The sequence below is a fragment of the Colias philodice genome, chromosome 9, assembly GCF_061535455.1.
Source record: "Colias philodice isolate Cphi_HAF_F1 chromosome 9, ilColPhil1 Martin Lab GWU primary, whole genome shotgun sequence".
Lineage (NCBI taxonomy): Eukaryota > Metazoa > Arthropoda > Insecta > Lepidoptera > Pieridae > Colias > Colias philodice.
In genome coordinates this window covers 13085139-13108221 of record NC_143094.1, presented here as the reverse complement: position 1 = coordinate 13108221, position 23083 = coordinate 13085139, and the positions used below count along the sequence as shown (strand labels likewise).

The following is a 23083-nucleotide window of genomic DNA, read 5'->3' as shown; positions in this document are numbered from 1 at the left end:
GATGTATGGATGTTTGTTACTCTTTCACGTAAAAACTACTGAACCGATTACAATGAAATTTAGCACACATATAGAGGGTAACTTGGATTAACACATAGGATAGGTTTTATCCCGAAAATCCCACGGGAACGGGAACTATGCGGGTTTTCCTTTGAAAACGCGGGCGAAGCCGCGGGCGGAAATCTAGTAAGTAATAATATTACCTTCACAATCGCCTAAAAAAGGTTTAGAGCAATCTTCCGTATCCTCTCCCATCTCACGGAACCGTTGTATTAAGTTCTCTTCTGTATTATTTTGTTACCGTTGTATTATTTCTGAGAAACATGAAATATAAGGTTATTTATTATGCATACCATGTTTAAATATAAATTTATAGTTGAATCGTTTCTATAGCCTTAAATACGTATTTTATCATAATTTATCTATAATATTATTTTTGTTGACCTATCGAAATTTTCCTGGCTTATAGAATTTTTCCTGGCGTATATAATTTTTCCTGACTTATAGAATTTTCCTGGCTTATAGAATTTTTCCCGGCGTATATAATTTTTCCTGACTTATACAAATTTTCCTGACGTATAGAAATTTACCTGGCTGGAAATTTTGCTGGCTAATAGAAATTTTCCTGGCGTATAGAAACTTTCCCGACGTATATCAATTTTCCTGGCGTATAGAAATTTTTCCTGGCGTATATAATTTTTCCTGACTTATACAAATTTTCCTGACGTATAGAAATTTTGCTGGCTTATAGAAATTTTGCTGGCTTATAGAAATTTTCCTGGCGTATAGAAATTTTCCCGACGTATATAAATTTTCCTGGCGTATAGAAATTTTCCGGACTTATGGAAATTTTCCAGCTTATAGAAATTTTCCTTTATGGAAATTTTCCTGTCTTATAGAAATTTTCCTGGCGTATAGAAATTTTCCTGACGTATAGAATTTTCCTGGCTTATAGAATTTTTCCCGGCGTATATAATTTTTCCTGACTTATACAAATTTTCCTGACGTATAGAAAACCTGGCTTATAGAAATTTTCCTGACGTATAGAAATTTCCCTGCCTTATAGAATTTTTCCTGACGTATAGAAATTTTCCCGACTTATGGAAATTTTTGCGGCAAAGAGAAATTTTCCTCACGTATAGAAATTTTCCTGGCGTATAGAAATTCTCCTGTCTTATTGAAATTTTCCCGACTTATGGATTTTTCTTGACTTATAGAAATTTTTGCGGAAAAGAGAAATTTTCCTCACGTATAGAAATTTTCCTGGCGTATAGAAATTTTCCTGTCTTATCGAAATTTTCCCGACTTATGGATTTTTCCTGACTTATAGAAATTTTTGCGGCAAAGAGAAATTTTCCTCACGTATAGAAATTTTCCTGGCTTATAGAATTTTTCCTGGCGTATATAATTTTTCCCGACTTATACAAATTTTCCCGACGTATATAAATTTTCCTGGCGTATAGAAATTTTCCTGGTGTATAGAAATTTTCCTGGGTTATTAGTTTAATTGTTGGACATATTGTAACACTAACTGCAATGTATAAACACCGTGTGTCTCGTGCAGCGAACATATCGGAGACGATAACGGACGAGGTGTGCGGCAGCGGCGGTGCGCTGGCGTGGTGCGTGCGCAGCGGGGAGCGCCGCGAGCTGGCCGCACGGGACCTGCAGCCGCACAACGAGAAGTTGGAGAAGTTCGTGGAGGACGTCAAGTGAGTGCTCTGTGCCTGTTGTGTCCGGCAAACATATCGGACGAGGTGTGCGCCAGCGGATAATTATAGTTTCTATTGGATGACATTCATTTTTTCTTGCAAAAATTCATAGGTTACAATGAAAATGACAGCAGTAGATATACTTAAGGGTCGCGCCATTTAGGTCGCCACAATGTTTTGAAGTGATAACTTTTTAAAATCGTTTTAGTCGGGTGACATGTTCAGAAACTTGTGTCACACCAAAACCTCACGAGCGCGATCGCAGGTATAACGAGAGAGAGACGGACCTATCTCCCGTCTCATCTCGAGTGCTGCCACTGCATTATGTTATCACAAGTTTGTGTTATAATAATTAGAACGTGTCGCATATCAGGTACGGCATCTACCCGCTGACGGCGTACGGCTGGTGGTCGGGCGTGCGTCGCGCGGCGAGCGGCGGGCGCGCGCGCACCGCGGCCGAGAGCGCGCCCGCGCCGCCCGAGCCGCGCGCGCGGGACCGGGAGACACGGCGCGTCGTCAACATGATGTGCAGCCTCAAGCCGCCGCGCGCCGACGCGCCCGCCGACCTGCTGGTGAGTGAGCGAGTGACTGAGTGAGTGAGGGAGTGGCGCAACTCGCGGTGCACAAGCACGTGACAGGCGAGTGAATGCTCAAAACCTTTTTAAGCGCGTATATAAAAAATACTCAATATAACGTTCATTATTTACATAGATTTCTATCGTTTTTACTTAAGAAACAAACAGTCATTTATAGAAAAAATAATACATAAAGAGATTTATACTTTAATTTCTTAGCTATAATTACATTATACACCACTGCTATGTAATGCCAGTATGCCAAAATCATAAACATTTACAGAAACAGTTCAGTTATAGGTACAATATTTCGTACAATTCTTTCTTATTAATTTTCTTTCTTGTAAGTTTTTACATTATTTATATACATATTTATTATTTAACTACTACATACATCCAAACACTGACATCGCCAATCCGACATACATAATTGCATACAAATAGTCCGGGATACATCGCCCATTTTTGCAAGTGATTACTATCAAGCTAATTTTTCGTGAGTAGCTTTATTGTGATGAGATGCCCAATAATTTCATGTACGAAACTCTCGATTGTGGTAGCTTACAGAGGTAACAAGGATAAAAATTTTTGATTTGACGGTTCTCAAATATTTATTACGCAATTTGTAGGACAATATGTCTGTTGAATTATATAAGTATTAAATAAGTGAAAATAAAAAAATCAGCTGGTTAGTAATCATTTATGATGACTTCGTTATCGATACACATTGGAAAGGGGGACTCTTTGATCAAACCATAGATTTTGTAGGACAAATATTTTTTCGAATAATTTAGATAATTATCTTGAGATTGAACAAAAAAAAACATTCAGTTAGTAATTAATATTTGAGAACCATCAGATCAAAATATTTTATCCTTGTTTCCTCTGGTAGCTACCACAATCGAGAGTTTCGTACATGAAATTATTGGGCATCTCATCAAAATAAAGCTACTCACGAAAAATTAGCTTGATAGTAATCACTTGCAAAAATGGGCGATGTATCCCGGACTAAAACATTATAGGAATTAAGACCACATTATCCTAACCACACGATACACATAGTGTTTATTTTTTTCGTATTTTCAAAATCTATTTCAAAAGGTTATCAAAAACTATGTTTACTTTATTTTAACATAAACATTTTACCATTCCAGATGACGATCCTACTGCGCATGGACGACAAGATGAACCGACAACTAACATGCGCGGTATCGCGTCGCGATTCAGCGCAAGCGTTAGCGCATGAACTTGTACAGCTCGGATTCATACATGAGGTGAGATTTGAGTTTGAGTTTGAGACGCGTAAACAATCGCACACACACACACACACACACGTTATAACTTATAAGACACATTCGTACACACACACGCGTTATATGCGTATAGGAGTGTTGCATTACATACGCATGCGGTCTTACTTTTTTACAAACAATGAATGAATAAGTTACGTAATTCAATTAAAAATAAAATATAGATAAGTACTTACCAGAAAAAATTGGTTGTTTGTAAAGTAGGTTTACGATCGAGATGTTTACGTGATAACGTGTTATTGGTGGCAGCGCTCGAGATGAGACGGGAGATCGGTCCGTCTCTCTCTCGTTATACCTGCGATCGCGCTCGTGAGGTTTTGGTCTGACACAAGTTTCTGAACATGTCACCCGACTAAAACGATTTTAAAAACGTTATCACGTCAAAAACATCAAATGATTTTATTTATTTATTTATTTATTTATTTATTTGATTTGCCAACAGATGTACATCTTATATTTATAATATATTTTGAGTATGTGACATAAATTAGCATGCATAGCAAGATGTAGATCCAATTACAGGCAAATACAACATGCATTTTTGAGTTGTATCAAATAATAGCTTCTAATCGTAGTATAAATTCTAATCAGAAAACATTATTCTCATCAGTATAATTTTTATGTAAAACGCTTTTATATGCAAACAAACTAAGAAAGTTGATGTCAACTTTAGTGCTGTTAAATAATCTATTATGTTCCCGACAAACTCTAGCAATGACGCTGTTGAAGCCTAAATTGGTTCTATATCTTTTGACAAAAAATACATTGGTTTTCCTAGAGTATCTCCTTGGAACAGCTATATTAATTTTTGATAGAAGATTAGGACAAATATACGAATTTGTAACAATTTTATATAACAACATTTGATCTGCCATCCATCTCCGATGTTTAAGACTTTCCATTTTAAAAAAGTTTAATCTGAGGTCGTATGATTTTAAAGATTTAAGTTTTTGCTGATGAACAGTAAGTAGATAAAGAAACTTTTTCTGTACAGACTCAAGTCTTTTTATGTGACATCGATAAGATGGATTCCAGACTGGTGAGCAATATTCCAAGAGAGATCTTACTAATGAACAATATACAATTTTTATAGGTAGGTGTAGGCAATATACACTTTTGAACATTTTGCAATTTCTCCATACAAACCCAAGAAGTTTTAGAGATTTCGTTACTATATTATTAATATGATGAATAAAACCTAATTTTTTATCAAATGTTACTCCTAAGTCGAAGAATAAAATGTATGCTCTTATAGATAACTTGTAACACACAATCATTCTCACGCACACACTCAAACTGCTCACGTACGTGGTGCCGCACTATAATACACATACATTCGGACACATGTATACTCTACACAGACACAACTCACGTGCATCATACAAACGCACATCACACTTGCACATACACACACTGACAGTGTATAAAACATTGCGTATATTGTTCGCAGGCGGACCGCGACAAGATCTGCCGGCTCATGGAGGAGTCGTTCCGCAGCAGCTTCGGCTCGCCGCCCTCCCCCTCCCCGTCGCCGGCCCCCGCCCCCTCCCCTTCCCCCGCGGCCCCCCTGGCGCACCGCGCGCCGCAGCACGTGGCCAGCTAGTGACGGCGCGCCCCGCACGACCCCCCGCACCCCTCGCCCCCACACCCGCCCCGCACAGCCCCGCCCCGCTCGCCAGTCGCGCGCCGACCGCCGAGCGCGCCGCACGTGCCACGTGTCCGACTACGCTTCTATTGCTGCCCACTGTTTCTGTTCTTGTAGCTGGACTCCCGTAGTGTAAGGTGGAACGATAAGTGTCGCGTTTGAACGCGTGCGCTTCGATAGTGGAAACATTTCGATATTGAGTATACGTTTACTACTTGAAGTTTAAGGATATATCGTTTTATGTTACAAACGGGATGATAGAGTGAGCGGACTGGGTTGCCAGCAGTATAATGTTTTAGCGTACAATTAATTTATAATTCTAATTTTCGATTGTAGACCTTTTGTAACTGACTTATATTCATCTATATTTTATTTATCATGTAAAATCATGTTGTTATAACTGAATGGTAACCCGACGAAGATAAACCTTACAATCAATACAAAAATTTCTCTATAATACATATTATTATAATTCGAATTAACTAATTGTCTTTAAAATAACTGAATAATGATATGAAAGTAAAGTTTATCTTTGTATAACGCTAATCTCACAAAATGTTCAATATTATTTTTATTCATGTTGTATGTTACTGTAATAGTACAAACCACGTTAATAATATTTTGAATACTGTTATTTTCTTTTTGCAATTTATTTATCAATTAGTAACCCTTAAAATATAATGCGAGCGGACACGTGCGTTACACACATCATATTATTATTTGGTAGCTACGTTAAATCAATGTTTAAATTTAGCATTTAAACGATTGCATACAAAAATAAAGGTCCCAAAGTTGTACCTTGAGGGACTCCAATAGTATTCTGGTTATATTTTATTTCATTCACATTTCACAAGCTTGTAAATTTTATAAATAGTGTATTCGTCGGTCGTGTAATTTAATCGGATAAGTTAAGTCAGTGTCAATTTAAATTTTTATCAAAAAATTGTTGATGCAGTATATCTAATGTATATTCAAAGTCGCCGACTCCTAAAAACACTTGTATAATTATTTCCGATGCACATAGCTTTTAATGATGTATTGAAGTGTTTTATAGTCAACTAGAGACGGGCCCGAATTTGTACTGGACCAGAAAACCTAAACACAGTCAAATCGCTCCCGTGTATCTTAGCGTAAGTAGCGTAAGATAGAACTCTGCGAAGAGATTTACTTTTATTTTTGCATACGAATGGAACTTCGACGCGTTCCGTGTTAGTGAAATTGGGTGAGAGTCACAATCGATATTGGAAAATTAAAAAAAAAAATATAGCTGTAATTGATGCATTTTAACGAAATATATAAAGTGTAACAGTGCAATATGTTTGCGAGCCCGCGCGGCGAATGTCTGCTAGTCGAATGAATCTGTCTTTGTTTGGATTCAAACGCTTCCTTGAATCCTGATCGTCTAAGGAAATCTAATTATTTCGGTTCGATTCCCGGAGTTCGAACGATTAGGGATCTGTATGAATGTGTATAGACGAGATGATATTTAAAAATTATTTAAACGATAACTTTAACGATAGTAATATGTATAGTGAGGCTTCCTCTTAGAGCTTTATGGATATGGTTATGTAAGTATACGGAAAAATGAACATACTCACTTCGTATTAAGGTTCAATTTGTACTGAGATGACGTCGAACATTGCGCTGCCCGTTGCTAAATTTATTTTCGTATTGAATTTCTACGGCCTTGTTAATTCGGAAATGTATCGGCTAGATTGTTGGTGTTCATAGAAGGTTGAAATATTAACTCTATCTTCGGCCACGCTCCAGTGGCCATCTGTTCCTTTTGGATTCTTTATCTTTGTTCATTTTTTACATCTTTGTAATCAGCAGGTTTCCAATAAATTAAAATTTGACAAGTTAATCGATCGAACAACACCTATCCGTCTACGTTTCCGCCATTCGGTGTGTTTTCGTTTTTATTTGGTAAAAAGTGTTTCCTTTCGTTTCGGTTATACGTAATTGCAGTGGTGCTAATATTGTGTCCTTGATTTAAAATTTCACGAGCGCTAGATCTTTTGGTGCTCTCAATTTTTTCTCTTCCCCTGAAATCCTAAGCTTGTGGTGCCAAAATCAGGTGCCAATTTAGGCTTATTATCGATTGGTTTTTATTCCACACTACCTTTAGTACATCAGCAATTATCTTTGCATATGTTTCTTTTTCATTTCTTATCCACATTAATTTGATATATTCGTATGAGGCCGAGCTGTAGACAAATGAATGCAATAATACGTCTTCGAAGAACATATTGTATTGTCGCTGTGTGAGTCGCACCGGGAGATGTTAGTTGTAGTGAAACGAAAGACTGGCTAATGTTACGTAAGGTTTGGACGGACACGCTCCTGCTTGCCTTCGATGTGTCTATTTATTTGATTAAAATGCTCAAATTTTATATCTACCCTCATAATTAACGCAGAAGTATCGAACTTTCAATTATAAGACTTATGTAACTATATACACAGAAAAGGTTATTAATTTATAATATTAAGGAATTTATATAGAATCAGTTAAAAGCCAAATGATCAAAGACAAGTAGGAGCGGAACCAGGAGGCAGGTGTCTAGCGAGTGATGTGACGTGCCCCGTGTAAATATTCGCTTTTAGTGTAAAATTATACTTAAATGAATATATTATTATACGTACCTACGAGTTGAGGCCGGCGCTTCAAGTCCTATGTAATCCGATTGCTTTAATATTGTTTAACATATTTTTATTAGCCGTTTTATTCATTATATTCCATCTAGTTTTAACGTCGTACGGTGGTTCTGCGCGGTCAAATTTTTCGTATATTGTGTGACATTCATCTGTTTTTGACCTTAATAATACAAACTTGATTTTTGTATTTCGATACATCAAATAAACTTAGGAAAGTTACACACAGTATTTACCTTTAAAATAATGGTTGTCATGACAACTATACGATAAATGTGATCGTGCATTATCACCGTAATGTTTGTTAGATTTCGTGATGCCATCACTGTTCCTAGCCACGTGGTCACTGTGAGTGTGACCAGTTCGATTCCAGACAACCGCGGTTTGAAAGTTATCACTTCGTCACTACCATTGTCTTTTATAATAACTGTAGCAATTGTGAAGTTGTGTCCATTTAAATTGAATCAGATATACAATAACCGATACGTTGTTTTTAATTTATATTTACGACACTAGGCTAAGGTGTTACGGGCATAGGAAGTTACGGACCAGAAGTAACCTAGGTCACGTTATGAGATAGGTCAATGATACTAGACTGCTAAGTAGCGTTGAATTACTCCAAAATGTTCTATATTGTAATACGTTTAGATCTTACGCTATGACGCATTTTGTTATCGACGACTGACATTATTTTTTAAATGTTTTTTTGGAATTGTCTACAGAGTTTTAAGTTAGAAAAGGATAGCAATTTAACATTCAATTATGAACCTTTTGCCAAAATGAAAAAAATGTATGCGTGTACTAGTGTACATACGTAAGAAGTGAAACTTCTTTATGACTTTATTTTTCAAAAATAATTTACTATATGCAACTTTACAGAAATACGTCAATCACGCGTGGTAGGGATAAAAACAAGATGGCGCGTAACGAAAAAATGTTACACTAAATTTGTTTCCAACCCCGATAAAGAAGTTTCACTTCAATAAAGAATATTTAAAAAATAATGTCTGATCATATTGTCCGTAATCAGTCTAGTTAATAAGACCCCGCTTATTGTATCTGTATACAACTGAAAAATGGTTCCTTTATCACAAATGTTTGTAACGTTTTTACTATATAATATGCGTTCGGATGAGATTTTTTAAAAACGTATGTAATAGCATTTGTTCTGACCTTGTTTATATTTTATGAACACATGTTGATTTCGCCGTTGTATATAATTCGTGTTCGGTTTTTGTTTTACCCAAAGAGCTATGTGTTCACGTATGAAATTTTTTTTCTTTTTTATTTTTATTATTTCTTTTAATTTGTAATTTATTTATTGGACCCAGATTTGCATTTGCACTCGTTTAGTTAAGAACCGTTGAGAGTAGTCCCGCTATACGCTCTACGGATAACATAATTATGCTCAAAGTGACGTCTAACAGATACTGATCGATCAATCGAGTGATGTTTGCATACTATTCTAAAATAAAATGTCAATAAAGTGGTATTTTAAAAGTCTTTGTGTTTTTTATTTTATTATGTCCCTGGTGATGGTATAATTATTTTGCTAGCCAAAATGCCAAATGCACCGTGCATGAAATTTATGATATCGATAATTAAAGTAGTTCATAAGTAGGTAGGTAAATCACAAAAACAACTCAATCAATAACATGGTTGAGGTCTGAGTTTAGTAAACTCACATCTAGATGGCGCTAATTTGCCAGCGCTAATTGCACTTGGATAAAAACAAATATATTGCTTAATACTATATGCTTATGCTTATATTACTTATTACATATACTATATGCTTATACTAGCAAATGATACCTGCACTAGCCCTCATTAAATATGTGAAGATGCACAGGCCACTTATGAAAATAATAATCTGTGTTAAATTCCAGTGTCCCTTCGTCCAGCATACTCACCACAACTCACCATGGAATCCTGATATTTCATGAATGTCAAAAAACTGTTCTGAAATAGTGCTAAATAGTGCCCAAAGGAAAAAAATAGTGCTCTTGTACTTGCGAAGTTATAGCCATAGTTCGATGAGTATGCTGGACGAAGGTTTCGCCCAGCATACTCACCTCCGTCCGGAGAATCTGTATACGCTTCAAACATAATTCATACTTCAAAAAATAGTTCCCAAATAGTGCCAAACGGTGCCCAAAAAGAAAAAACAGTGCTCGAATAACTTCGGAGTTACAGGCTTCGTTCAGTGAGTATGCTGGGCGTAGGTTCTACGCCCAGCATACTCACCTCAGTGCGCGAATATCGAACGAGCTATAGGAACAATTTACGTCTCAAAAAATTGTGCTTGAAATAGTGCCCAATATCAGTCCAATTTTTGCTTGACTTTTGACCTAGAAAACCATTAAATTTGATTGTAAACTTCTACATACATTACATTGAGTACAGTCGAATACAATATTATTAACTTTCTTTCTAACAATTTTTGTCTTGTGTAAATTATTTGTTTTGTTATATTGTCTATGTAAGGGAGTATTTACTTTAGAATCGCAATATTATTAATTACACATTATTTTAATAATACTTTATAATAATATGATTAAGCCTTCGCGCGTCGCATGGGACCCCGGTAGCTAGGAACAATGATTTTATATATTTGTCTAGATCACGGCGCTTGAAGGATTAAGATATCAAATGAAGTAAATCATGCATGAAAAATAAAGTTGCTGTTATTAATGCTTACATTACAACTGACAAAATTATTCAAAATAATCATTTTCCGGATCAAGGACGGTACCACAACGTTTACGGAATTGACCTGTATTCCTCATGTGATAAAGTTCAATATAGTGTGGCAGTAATGGATGCACGTACGGTCAATAGGTATGGGGCTTACGACGCGCGGCGCCCGCGACGCTAAACATTTTTTTATATGTATATTATATACAATATTAAAACTACAATTTTTTCTATTTACATTGATTATATTATGAATGTTAACAAAAGCTGTGAACTAGTTAACTAGAATTCTGATTACTTTGGCCCTTTAAATAGTAATAAATAACGTAAGTAATTAAAAATGTTTTTTATTGCTAAACCTTTCATTGATGAAACTATTGGAAAGAGTTTTAAAAATTTGTATAACTATGTCACAGTACTAGTTTTGACTGGTTATAAGTTTTGCCTGCAACATATATAAAAAAAGAAACTGTATAATTTCCTTTTAACAATTTTTCAAGATATTAATTTTATTGGCTGCAAATGACTGTTTTTATTCAGACAAACACACAATGCAATGAAGTAATAGACTTCATTTACGCTTAAAGTTTCATTCATTTATTATTATTTATAAAATATATAATAATGCATCGAAAGTTTTTGACATGTGAGAAAATACCATAATTATTTCCAATAACATGAAGTCTACAATTAGAAAGTTTAATATTTTTGTCCAAAAACATGTGTCGACGACTGTACCCCATTTTACGTTAGTATGTAGAAGTTTACATTAAAATTTAATGGTTTTCTAAGTCAAAAGTCAAGCAAAAATTGGACTGATATTGGGCACTATTTCAAGTACAATTTTTTGAGACGTAAATTATACCTATAGCTCGTTCGATATTCGCGCACTGAGGTGAGTATGCTGGGCGTAGAACCTACGCCCAGCATACTCACTGAACGAAGCCTATAACTCCGAAGTTATTCGAGCACTGTTTTTTCTTTTTGGGCACCGTTTGGCACTATTTGGGAACTATTTTTTGAAGTATGAATTATGTTTGAAGCGTATACAGATTCTCCGGACGGAGGTGAGTATGCTGGGCGAAACCTTCGTCCAGCATACTCATCGAACTATGGCTATAACTTCGCAAGTACAAGAGCACTATTTTTTTCCTTTGGGCACTATTTAGCACTATTTCAGAACAGTTTTTTGACATTCATGAAATATCAGGATTCCATGGTGAGTTGTGGTGAGTATGCTGGACGAAGGGACACAAATTCCATTATTGATATCTTTATTTATTATATTATGTGATATGACATAATGTGGCAATATTATGTACAAGTCTTGGTAATGTACAAGTGGGTAATCCAAGCACCATTTAGTTAGATCGATAACTAACAAAAAGTAACTTGAAAATCGGTCAAAAAGAATAAAATGTTGAATCATCTGATTTGATTAATTCAAGTGTATGTAATGTACAGGTACATCTATCGGAATTCCATTGAATATTGTCTAAGGAAAACAAACATAAGCTTTATATTATCTCGTATGTGACATTACTAGATGGGCAAGATTGTTAAAGTAATAGAAACAAAAGTTTGTACAACATATTTATTCTTATCACAAAGTCACAGAACACAACCATTTCAATACTGTCCCTACCCTTCAAATTACTGCAATATTCAATTATCTGAGCTGAAACGCACGTAAATAATAATCACGTTGAAAGTTCTCTATATCAAACAGTTAACAGCAGAGGCGGCTCGCCCTAAGGAGCGCTGGTGCAGTGAACTCCCATAAATAATTATAATAAAATCATACTCCTTAATTTCATTATTAATATTAATTATTACTATTTAAAATCAATCGTAATCGTAAAAATCTACTGTCAATACCAATGAATATATCCATCATTCCATCATTCCATACACTTGAATAATACTGTATTTATACAGTAACGCGCGAAGGGGAGCGCTCACGATTGCGCTCCAATGAAAAAATATTTAGTTCATTTCCTAATACGAAATCCAATAGGAGTGAAAGAGATGGTTTGCCAGTGCCCTGCGCGCGTGAAACAGAAGATTTTCTATGGAAAGATAGCAAAATTCGGTGCGCCGCTCCCGCAAACGTTGCCGGTTCGTTTTTACCGCCGCGCGCGACATTGCCACTCTCTATATTATAAACAAACACTCGACTCTCGAGTCTCGAGTCAACTTCAATGCACGCGCGCGAATGCAAATTCGGGAATTTTCTAATTAAAATCATAAGATACGTGTTGAAATAGTCTGTAGTTATCAGTATTACTTGTGAGTGTGAAAATGAACAATTATAATGTGGCGTTCATTAAAAAGTGTGTTAAAACGTTACAAATTCGGCTTGAATTGAAAGCAGGGACTGCCACGGCCTGAACTTGACCTTACGCAAAAATGTACGACAAAAACGAAAACATATACGCGTGTGTTTAAATCCGAACAATATTATGTGAAAACACCGTGGTTGTATGGTTGTGATGAAAGCAACAACAGACATTTACGAATGTCTTGTCGCTTTAAGTTATAGATATTTTTGCACACCAAAAAGAAAGACGTATGTATTTCCTTTATAAGTAATTTTTTTGATAAATGTACTGCTTAATGCTTTACACCACGTATTTTCAGTGTTTTATTTCAAGTGAACACCCATAAAATTTTGTCACGAGCCGCCTCTGGTTAACAGATATCAATTTTTAACTTACAAGTCTTTAAAACAATCGTTTACATAACAATTAATCTTTGGCTCAAACAAACATAATTAATTAATCGAAATTTTATTATATAATCACCAATTTAACGTGTAGTACCTAACGGTCATTATATCAATAACTACAAACTTAATTAATGTGAAGGATTAACTTATAACACACTCGGTAGTCGGTTGGCATCGTTTTTCATAATGTACACATTGCCGCCGAAATGGTATTAATGGTTCCGCATGACTACCAATAACGCACTGTTGTAACACGGTATCTGCTCGCTTTGTTATTGCAGATAATTCATCGCTCTAACTTAAACTACATTTATTATTTACATAACATGTCCGAATAGGATTTACAACTGGTATTGGTACGGTAGCGTGACCGACTTGGGATCCAATTCTTCTTTCTCTTCCTGCTCCGGCACGTAATAGTGCAGCTCGTAGGCCGGGGAAAGTTCCACCGTGGAGTTGTTCTCACAGTCGCCGGCGGGTCGAGTCAGAAGTCGACTCAAGTAAGCCCTTGACGAAGCGACGTCTCTGCCGTGCTCTCCGTGTAATTCGCTGTGGATAATACTGTTGTTGTACAAGAGCGGTAAATTCGATTTGAATCTTTCGCTATTTTCATTGAAATTATGCACGAATCGTTGCAACACGTCTTTTTTGTAATCAGTATCGTAGTCGTAATTTTCGGGAATATCTGGCTTTGTTTTTGTTTGTGGCATAAAAGCATCATTCAATGTTACACCTTGAGATGGAATTTTCGTATATTGAATATAATCTGCATTTTTATCTTCCTCGTGATCTTTTGCCACGGCATTTAAAAAGTCTCTGTAATTCTTTATGACATCAGACGCCTTGTTGAAGCTTCCATCGTCGGTGACGAACGTATACGTATCTTTGTCTGCGTTTATTTCAGGAGCGGGTGTTATGTAGAGATCTTTCTCATATTGGATTGGTTTTGTTGTAAATGAGTTTCTAAAAGTACTTTTTAAAGTTGGAGTAAACATATTTTCCTTGCGAGCTTTCGGTAGAGAAGTTGTTTTCTTTGGATAGGAAACTGGAAGAACATTTGTTGGCGGAGCGGCATCAGTATAAGCATTCATCTTATGGTTGTAATCGTCATATCCCTTGTTTTTAAACATAGCCTTCTGCGTAGTCAAAGGTGGGAAATATTGAAGAGTAGGTTGTCTATCATCATGTTTGTTATGAACATATCTGTTGTTAGTTACGGGCCAAGGCGGGGGAGTATTGGCCTCTGTGGTACTTTGGATCGGAACGGTATACTTTTTCAAATCTAATTTGGCCAATGACAAGTAGTCCGCGTCGTCTTCGTCTGAGGAATCATAATATTCTGCAACATTAAACACTTTCTTTGTTTTCTCAGTTGTAGCTTTTGGTTTGGTAGTTGTAGTATCGATTCGTGCCTGTACGGTAGTTGGAGCTTCAGTAGTCCTTGTTGTAGTAGCTTGAGTGCTTATCGTAGTCGTGGGTTTCGGTGTTGTAGTTGTAATTTCCGTTGTTAACGTGGTTGTAGATATTCTATATGATTCCGTGGAGACAGATGAGTAGTTTTCGTTTGATAAAACGTTTTCTTTTGAATTTCCATCTTCATAATCATTATAATAAACATTGCCAAATGCGTCTGTCTTCTTCTTCTTAGTTTTTCTCATCTCTGCTATTTTTTCCAATCTTTCTCTTAGATCCGGCGTCTCGTTTTTGTTTGATCTCTCAAGCAAATTGTTCCATTCCGTCTCAGTCTTATTTTTTAAGACTTGAGTGAAAGGTTTTGAGGAGTTCTTCGGATTGAAAACAATTCCCAGTGAACTTAGGCTCTCATTTCGCCAACTGTTATCATCGGGGTCTCTTACAAAAGTTTTGGGCGGCTGCACTTCTATTTTTTTGGGGGGTTTATAGTTTGGACTAACGGGATACAAAATTGTAGTTTTTAACTTTTCTAGTATACTCAATGGTTTAACACTTAATTTTTCATCACTTGTATCTTTCACAACTGGCTTACTAACTTCATAGATTTTAACCGGAATCGTAGATTGAGGCATTGTTGTGGTTTCAATAGGATCTCCTTGATACCTGTCTTTATTTTCCTCATAATTATTTATCCTATCTTCTTTTAAAAATTCTTCTCTGATATCATCTTCATTCTGAAAGAATATAAATATAACGTCAGATTTTGTATAACGTCTGTATACGTTTTTTTTTTAATAGTTCGAAATAATATGTATTTAATCGAAATATAAACTATTTCAAAAGGAACATTTTAAATACGAGTAAGTATGTCTTAAATAGAATTAAAGAAATAAATCGATTTCACTTACCATTTGTATAAAAGTTCCTGTTTGTTTAACATTACTTTGTTTATTTCCATAATCACCATTTTCAGGTGTGCGTTCCTCAGACAGTGTGGGATAAGGTTGGAATGTGGTTTGTTTCTCGTACTTATTGCGTTCTTCCTTACGTTCTTCAACTTTATCGTCCTTAAAGACAATTCTAATATTATCTTGAATTTTATAATCAGGAGTTGATGAGATCTTAGATTTCGAATCGTTTTGCGTCGTTAGATAAACACCATCATTTTCTTTGCCTTTTATTTCTTCATTTGAATTAGGAATAGAAATAGTTGTTAATTTATAAGGTTCATTGGGTTCTAAATTTTGTGTCGTTTCCATGTCGTTAAACTTAAAGTCAGAAGGATACTTCACTGCGACAATGTTTTGCTGTTCTGTCTGCTTTGTTTTAGAAGTCACGTTTTCATTTTCGATTGCAGTTGCACCCTGTATCTCAGATTCATCCTCTTCTTCAATCGTTGATAGGAACTTTTTGCTATATTCATCTAACATCGGTGCTTGTTTATATTGTTTATATTCACTTCCTTCGTCTTGATTTGATTTATTATTAAATTCTTCTTGAATTGTGGTTTGGGGTGGTATCTTGTTAACTTTATCGATATCGACTTTTAATGTAGTTTTATTAATTTCAACAGTTTTGATGGTATCTTCCTTTTGTCTTAACACGTCGCCTCTGTTCCTTTCCGTGTAACTTTTATTATATTCTTGCAACTCTTTGTCTGTTTTATCGGTTGATTCGAATTTTCTATTATAGTTTTCCCTTCCATTGTCATTTCTTGATTGAGAAGGAATTCTTTCGTTTTCCCTGCTTCTAGAATTTTCATTCCTTCTATTCATACCAGTTGATTCTTCCTCCTCTCTCGAACGAGATCGAGATCTAGTTTCGTCTTTCTTTTTTTCTGGCCTTTCACTTCTTCTGTTGTTATCTCTATCTTCATTTCTAGAACTTTCTTTCTTTCTGTTGTTACTATTAGATGCTTCTTCTTCATTTCGTGGACGAGAGCGAGATCTGGATTCGTTTTTCTCGTTCATAATCTTCTCAGAACTTTTATCATCATGAATCCTTTCCTCTTTATTTTTCTCGAAGTTTTCATTTCTTCTATTGTTATCTCGATCCCTAGAATTTTCATTTCTTCTGTTGTTGTCTCTTTCCCTAGAATTTTCATTTCTTCTATTGTTGTCTCTGTCCCTAGAATTTTCATTTCTTATGTTGTTGTCTCTTTCCCTAGAATTATCATTTCTTCTATTATTATCTCCGTCCCTAGAATTATCCTTCCTTCTATTATTACTATTAGATTCCTGATCTTTGTTTCTTGAACGAGAACGAGATCTATCTTCATCTTTTTCGTTCACTATCTTTTCAGAACTTTTGTTGTCACGATATCTTTCCTCGTTATATTTGTCTGGTCTATCATTTCTTCGGTTGTTATCTCTATCTTCATTTTTGGAATTTTCTTTCCGTCTATCATTATTAGGTTTTTCTTCTTCTTCTCTGGAACGATATCGAGATCTTGATTCATCTTTTTCGGTTATTATTTTCTCAGAATTTTTATTATTATGATTTCTTTCCTCTTTATTTCTTTCAGATTTCTCATTTCGTCGGTCATTATCTCGTTCTTTTTCATTTCTCGCACGATATCGATATCTGTCCTCATTTTTCTCATTTACCGATTTTTCTGAACTCTGATTTTCGCGATTTCTGTATTCACCTTTATTATCGCTTCTTCTATCACTATCCCCGCCTTTTGAAATTCCTTTTTCATTTTCTTGTCGTGATCGATATCGATCATAATTTTCTTTAGAATCAATTTTCCATATATTTAAAACCTGTTCTTTTTCTTCTCCGTACGGTTTAATATTTTCTGTCATGCTGTTTTCTGTTTTATTACTTTCTCGTGAAGTTTCTTTACTATCCATTTGGAACGATTGGCGGTATTCTTTGTTTTTTGAATCTTTATCGTTATTTTTATTGGCATCAGAAACTTCTTCTATAGATTCTTTTATCTTTATATTATCTTTTCTTCCTTGCTTTTGGTCAAAATCTTGCCACTCTTTCAATATTTGCTTATCAGTCTTAGAGCCATTTCTATCACGGGAATTTATATTATCATTAGTGTACTGTTCTATGCTCTCATTGATATTTTTGGAATCCGAAGATGATTCTTTCTTTCTTTCGTCATTGTTTTGTTCTTTATTATCATTCGATTTTCTGTTAGTATCCTCCTTATAGTCGGTATCCTTATTTTTGGTATTAATGTCCTCTTGGCTTTCTTGGATAGTTTTAATTTCATTTTTATCTTTCTTGCGATCATTGTTATTCTTATCATCATCGTTCCTAAATCTAAACCTGAGCCTACCTTGTTTTTCACCAGAACTATCTTCTTTACTTCGATATCTCGATCCAATCCGCCAACTTAATTTCCTATTCTTAGGTCGCTGGGTGTTTAGTTCTTGTGAACTATCCTTTTTGTCGTCGTTGTCTTCAAATAAGGATTTTAACGAGAAATCCAAAAATCCGCCGCGTTTAGATTCAACTGTGGCAGGTGTTTCTTTGTCAGTAGACGGTGGTGTGTTTTGTTGAGTTTGTCCAAGATTGTCATTCGCAGATTGATCTGTTACCTCCTTGCTAGAAGTTGTGTCGTTTTGAGCATCTGATTTGAAGAATGAAAGAAAACTTTTTATTTGATTCAGGGATGGTATGTCTCCTTGTTTAGAATCTTGTAATGGACTACCCGTTTCGTCTGTAATCATTTCCTCAGATCTATTTTCTGACATTTTAGGATCATTTTGGAGGTTGCTTATGGGCTTTCTGTTTATAGTTGTATACTTCTTCCAAGACGGAGTAGTCTGTTCCTGGGACAAATTAATATTTTGTGATATATGCCCGTATTTTTCGTATGTACTTTTACTAATATGATCATCATTGAGTGTCGATATTGTAGTGAATGCTCCAATGTTTTCAGTCGATTCGTTTGTTATTATCTGAGTGCTATCAGATACTTTTTCTTGCGCCGTCGAAGTTTCATCTGTCGCATATTCTACTCGTTTCGTTGTACCAAAACTATTTACAGACGTTTGATCATGAGCAGTTGTCGCAGGTATGGTAAGGACTTCTTTTGTCTCAGTTTCACTTACTAAGAGCCTATTAGGATCTGCAATGTCATTCGGCCGCCTAAAATCATCTCTAACTTCTAATCTTATACTTTCTTCTTGATCAAGGTCCTCGATAGCGTCGTGAAATTCACCTGGACGACTAATTGTGAACGTATCCGCGGGTGTGTCAATGAGAGACAACACAATGGTCAAGCTGAACGCGAATAACCTGAAACAAACATAATTGAAGTGATAAATAACAATAGATACCAAGAGGTATTAATAAAACGTTCAAGTAAAAGCCTTGGCTTTTATTTCTATTTATCGAAAACATAAAAGTTATAAAATAAATGTAATTGAAACAATTAGCGTAAATATCAATAGGTATTACATATTTGTACGATTAGTTGTTTCTATCAAACATTACGCAAGTGGTAAATAGAAGCAAATACACTGGTTTGTATGGTCACGCGAATTCGTAAAGGATCGGTTGCAGGATGGCTCTTTATAAGACAGACACGCACGTTAATATTATTCCAATGTTTTCATACTTAGTAAAAACTTAATGAAGTTTTTCCCACTTATTATTCAATTGTTCAAACGGATATTATAAAAATAAAGACGATTACCGAACAATCGATTACTATTTTTAAACATACAGACCTTTATATAAGATAAATTCCATTGTTATATTTAACTTACGTTCCTGAATATCATCGACCGGTGTTTATAAAATAGCATTCGCTTCATTTCCTGACCTTATACTAATGTTTTATTTTGTATGTTCAATGAAATTGAAGGTAGTTACCTATATTATTACTTTAAGGCTTTAGCGTCAGATCAACTTTTAATATTATTTCCTGTACTTAAAATATACAAGGAACTGGTAACTTTTCCGTATTTCAGAAATCTTTCTAAAATATTTACTTAATTAATCAATTTGATTTTATCTGTCCCAACTCCCATCACACGGTTTTTATAGTAATTCAACATCTTATCGTCTAATAGTAAAATGCGAAACAAGATTGTCAATATAAATTTTGGATTGAGTAAAGTAAAAAAAAATACTAGCAGAGTAATAATATGTAGGTACTTTTTACTTTCAAATCTAACGAATTTTGACCTTCCTCCACACTCTAAATTTAAAACTCTAATTCAATTTAGCTCTATAGTGTGTCTTATACAGTGGATAATGGAATCTCAAACCTCTATATAAATCTGGTCAAATGCCCATACGATACAATAAATTAAAATATTTGAATGAGATGATTGATGATTGAACATTTAGATGAGAGGTGAATTACTAAAAGCTAAGGAAAATAAGAGCCCTTAGCTTCCGTCACTTCCCCTAATGGCACAAAACGCATCCGCCTACATCCTCGTATCTTATTGTAATTTGCATCCCCTCAAAGTATCGGGTGGTAGCGTGCATACTTGACCTAGCGACTCTAAAAAAAAGCAATCGACCCAAATAATATTACAATTAGTTAAAAATATGTAGTTACCACAAGTTACAAAATAGTTACTTAGGTACTACAAAAAATATATTAGCATACGCGTTTATAATATCCCTAAGCCAATAGAAGTCGTCTTCGTGAAAAAAGTATTTTCGTATAGAGGCAGTTTTATTTACATAGCGAATTCTGATAATTTGGAAGTTGGATGTCAATTATTGTTAATTCACTGATTCATGGTTTAATATATTTTGGGCTTGCAATGTTAGATATATTTAATTTTGTTAAACGAAATAAAATATTATGATTTTCGTTAAATGTTTTATGCCACATTCTGTCATTCTGGATTTTGGATTTTTACTTGCCTATTTTAACTGTCATTTAATTGTGTTCAGTGTTATTGTTACAAATGCAATGCATGGCAAAGCATATGAGGCGACAGAACCGGCTAATCCGCTTATAATTACCGAATAACACTCGGTCAAGCATATACATAATATAACTAAAATCACAGTTCCCTAATTATGCCACTGTAATAATTTCAACCACGAATTAATAGACAATTTTACGTAAACATCCGATTTGCATTATGTACTTCGCAAACTAATCGTTACGATCACGATTTAATTTTAAAACGATTCAATGAGGTTTCTATTTCTTAATTAACTTGGACTGTTTAACAGATCGAGTAATTTAAGAACAAATTAATAATAATTAAAACTATTTTGAACGTTATTTTCAAAATTTAAAATTTTCTCGTTGATCGAATCGCGGACTAAAAAATAGCAGTTGTTATGCAGTAATTAGATGCACGAATCACTGAAACGCACTAATTCTCACCTGAAAGTGTTACACAGTGACATCTTACTGCAGTTGCATCACTAGCACATGGCCGCACGCGCGCACGCCGCGATCGCCCTGTGATAACTGCGATTTTTCGCGATATTGATGATTATCTGTGTCGAACGCAGAACTTCCTTCCATTGAGTAACACAACTTCAATATCAAGAGCCCAAACTTCGGCCGCTAACCTTCAAACGTTTTAGTTTAGTTTCCCTCCAAACCTGCTCCCGGATTAGGGCTATTATCTGTAGGCGCAGGAAGATATAGATTAAATAACGTTAGTTAATGCAATTAATGATATTTATTGATTATATCTTCCTCTGAATGCGTATAGCTGATAAACATATGTCTTTGTATTATTTTAATGAAATCGCATCCGAATGTCGCAATTCTTGGCTCGGGCATTAAACTATTTAACAATTTAATTAAATTAAAAAATATGTTGTGTGGTTTTATGAAACCACGGTAAAAGTGAAAGGCTTATTACACTACCCGATATGAAGGGCCCTGCATCTAGGGTGGGCGTGTTCCCTAGTTAGTGTGGCGCTTATTACACTTCTCTGCGAATTGGGCCCTAACTCAGTTTATACGCGAATGTCTAGAGAGATAAACGTATTGTTGCATTTTACATTATGCCGTCGTCAATATCGAAACTTCAAAAAGTTGCTGTAGCAGTGGCAACCGTTGTCGCAATAACAAATATTAAAAAAAGAAGAGAAAGATCTGGGTGAAAGAGTATTTGCGGTTACGTGAAAAGCTTTCAAATATGCAAATACTAAGCGTGCTTGAACCGGGAGTTTTAATGAATTAATTAGAGTAGGTGCAGAACAATTTGAACACTTGTTGAGTTTTAAAACAATTAAATAAACAATTGATTTAAACAATTTATTTATTTGTTAACATGGCGGTGTGATCACAAACATTTGGAACTTCCCTTTTAAGTTATATAAACCTGTAGTAGGGAAGTTTGGTGACACCTTACATACAAAAACAGCCATGGGCGTAGCCACGGTGGGGCAGGGTGGGGCACTTGCCCCACCCTGGCTCTGACCTGGAAGGTACCTAACCAAATCTAAAAAACTTAATTATCTAGGTACTGACTACAAAACTTAATATCCGTTAAAAAATTCTCACTCGAAAGTTGTCAGTCAACACAAAAAATGCGATCTAAACAAAAAGCTTGCGCTTCTATGTTACATGATTTAAACCACTTTTGGTGCCAGAAAAAGTAGTGTAGTACTGTTACCCCATTCAAAGCTGTTTTTATTTAGCCAAATTCGCACTAAATTTCCCATCCAATTACACTTTTGTTTTAGGTTAAGTTACTGACCATAAAAGCACAAAATGCTGACAGATCCAGGTGGAGCTACGCCCGCAATCTTACATAAAAGTTTTTGGCCGATATCTCATAAACTATCCATTTTAAGGCAAAAAATATGGGGAATTTTTGGTGGATAGTAAAATTTTACATGTTTACGATTTAAGGCCTATTTAATGATCCGATTAATCATTTTTGGCAAGTTACTCTTTAAAATATTGGATTAGTCAATGAAATGCAAAGGCATTACTATATCGCTCATTTGCTTCTATAACGTGACAAAGTCAAAATCTCAATTGTTGGGAAAACGCATTTGAAAGTTTAAAATTCCTGTAACTTTTTAATTATTATGCTTAGACTATTCAGCTCAATACAACATATTAAAACGTTCTCGTTTTTTTGAATCAAATTGTATTCAGAACAATTAGTCGGTTATTAAATTTATTATGATTATTTATTTCAGAAAGGGCCCTTCTTGTTGCGTTTTTCTTGTAAAAAGTGTGCAGTATTGCGTTACAAACAGATATGTATCATTTTTCTTGAAAAAAAAAATTGAATAAAAATCTAAAATTTTACAAGTTATGTCGTATTGTTACGTTTTATTGATAATCAGTAACCTAAATGTATTGGAAATTTTAATTAAAACGTGTTACTGTAGTAGAAATCTTTTTATTTTTGTACTTTGTTTTACAAAATGAAAGATATTTT

At 35.0% G+C, this 23083-nt stretch overlaps 2 protein-coding genes and 1 long non-coding RNA gene across 3 annotated transcripts in view; 1 reads left to right on the top strand and 2 right to left on the bottom strand.

Annotated features, from left to right (window-relative positions):
- Madm (MLF1-adaptor molecule) overlaps positions 1-7671 on the top strand; it is an 87352-nt gene extending 79681 nt beyond the window's left edge. The window contains exons 7-10 of the mRNA XM_089699551.1: positions 1565-1712; positions 2086-2284; positions 3442-3561; positions 5048-7671. Of these exons, the coding sequence (XP_089555677.1) occupies positions 1565-1712; positions 2086-2284; positions 3442-3561; positions 5048-5200 (620 nt within the window). The 3' untranslated portion in view covers positions 5201-7671. The remainder of the gene's footprint in view (positions 1-1564; positions 1713-2085; positions 2285-3441; positions 3562-5047) is intronic.
- Positions 1-23083, bottom strand: part of LOC149486210 (uncharacterized) — a 493671-nt gene that overhangs the window by 288652 nt on the left and 181936 nt on the right. The gene's annotated exons all lie outside the window — the stretch shown is intronic.
- LOC149486217 (uncharacterized) lies at positions 13199-21213 on the bottom strand. The gene is made up of 3 exons (XM_089699539.1): positions 21055-21213; positions 15638-18989; positions 13199-15463 (listed from the first exon to the last, which is right to left on the bottom strand). The coding sequence occupies exons 1-3, from the start codon at positions 21075-21077 to the stop codon at positions 13658-13660; spliced, it is 5181 nt and encodes a 1726-aa protein (XP_089555665.1). The 5' UTR covers positions 21078-21213; the 3' UTR covers positions 13199-13657.

Bases quoted from the DNA above. Each gene is read 5' to 3' on its own strand.
- LOC149486217 (XM_089699539.1), bottom strand. From the start codon at position 21,077: ATGTCACTGTGTAACACTTTCAG. The intron at 18,990-21,054 runs GTGAGAATTAGT...TGTTTGTTTCAG, and splicing joins TCACTGTGTAACACTTTCAG to GTTATTCGCGTTCAGCTTGA. The intron at 15,464-15,637 runs GTAAGTGAAATC...ATATTCTTTCAG, and splicing joins CAGGAACTTTTATACAAATG to AATGAAGATGATATCAGAGA.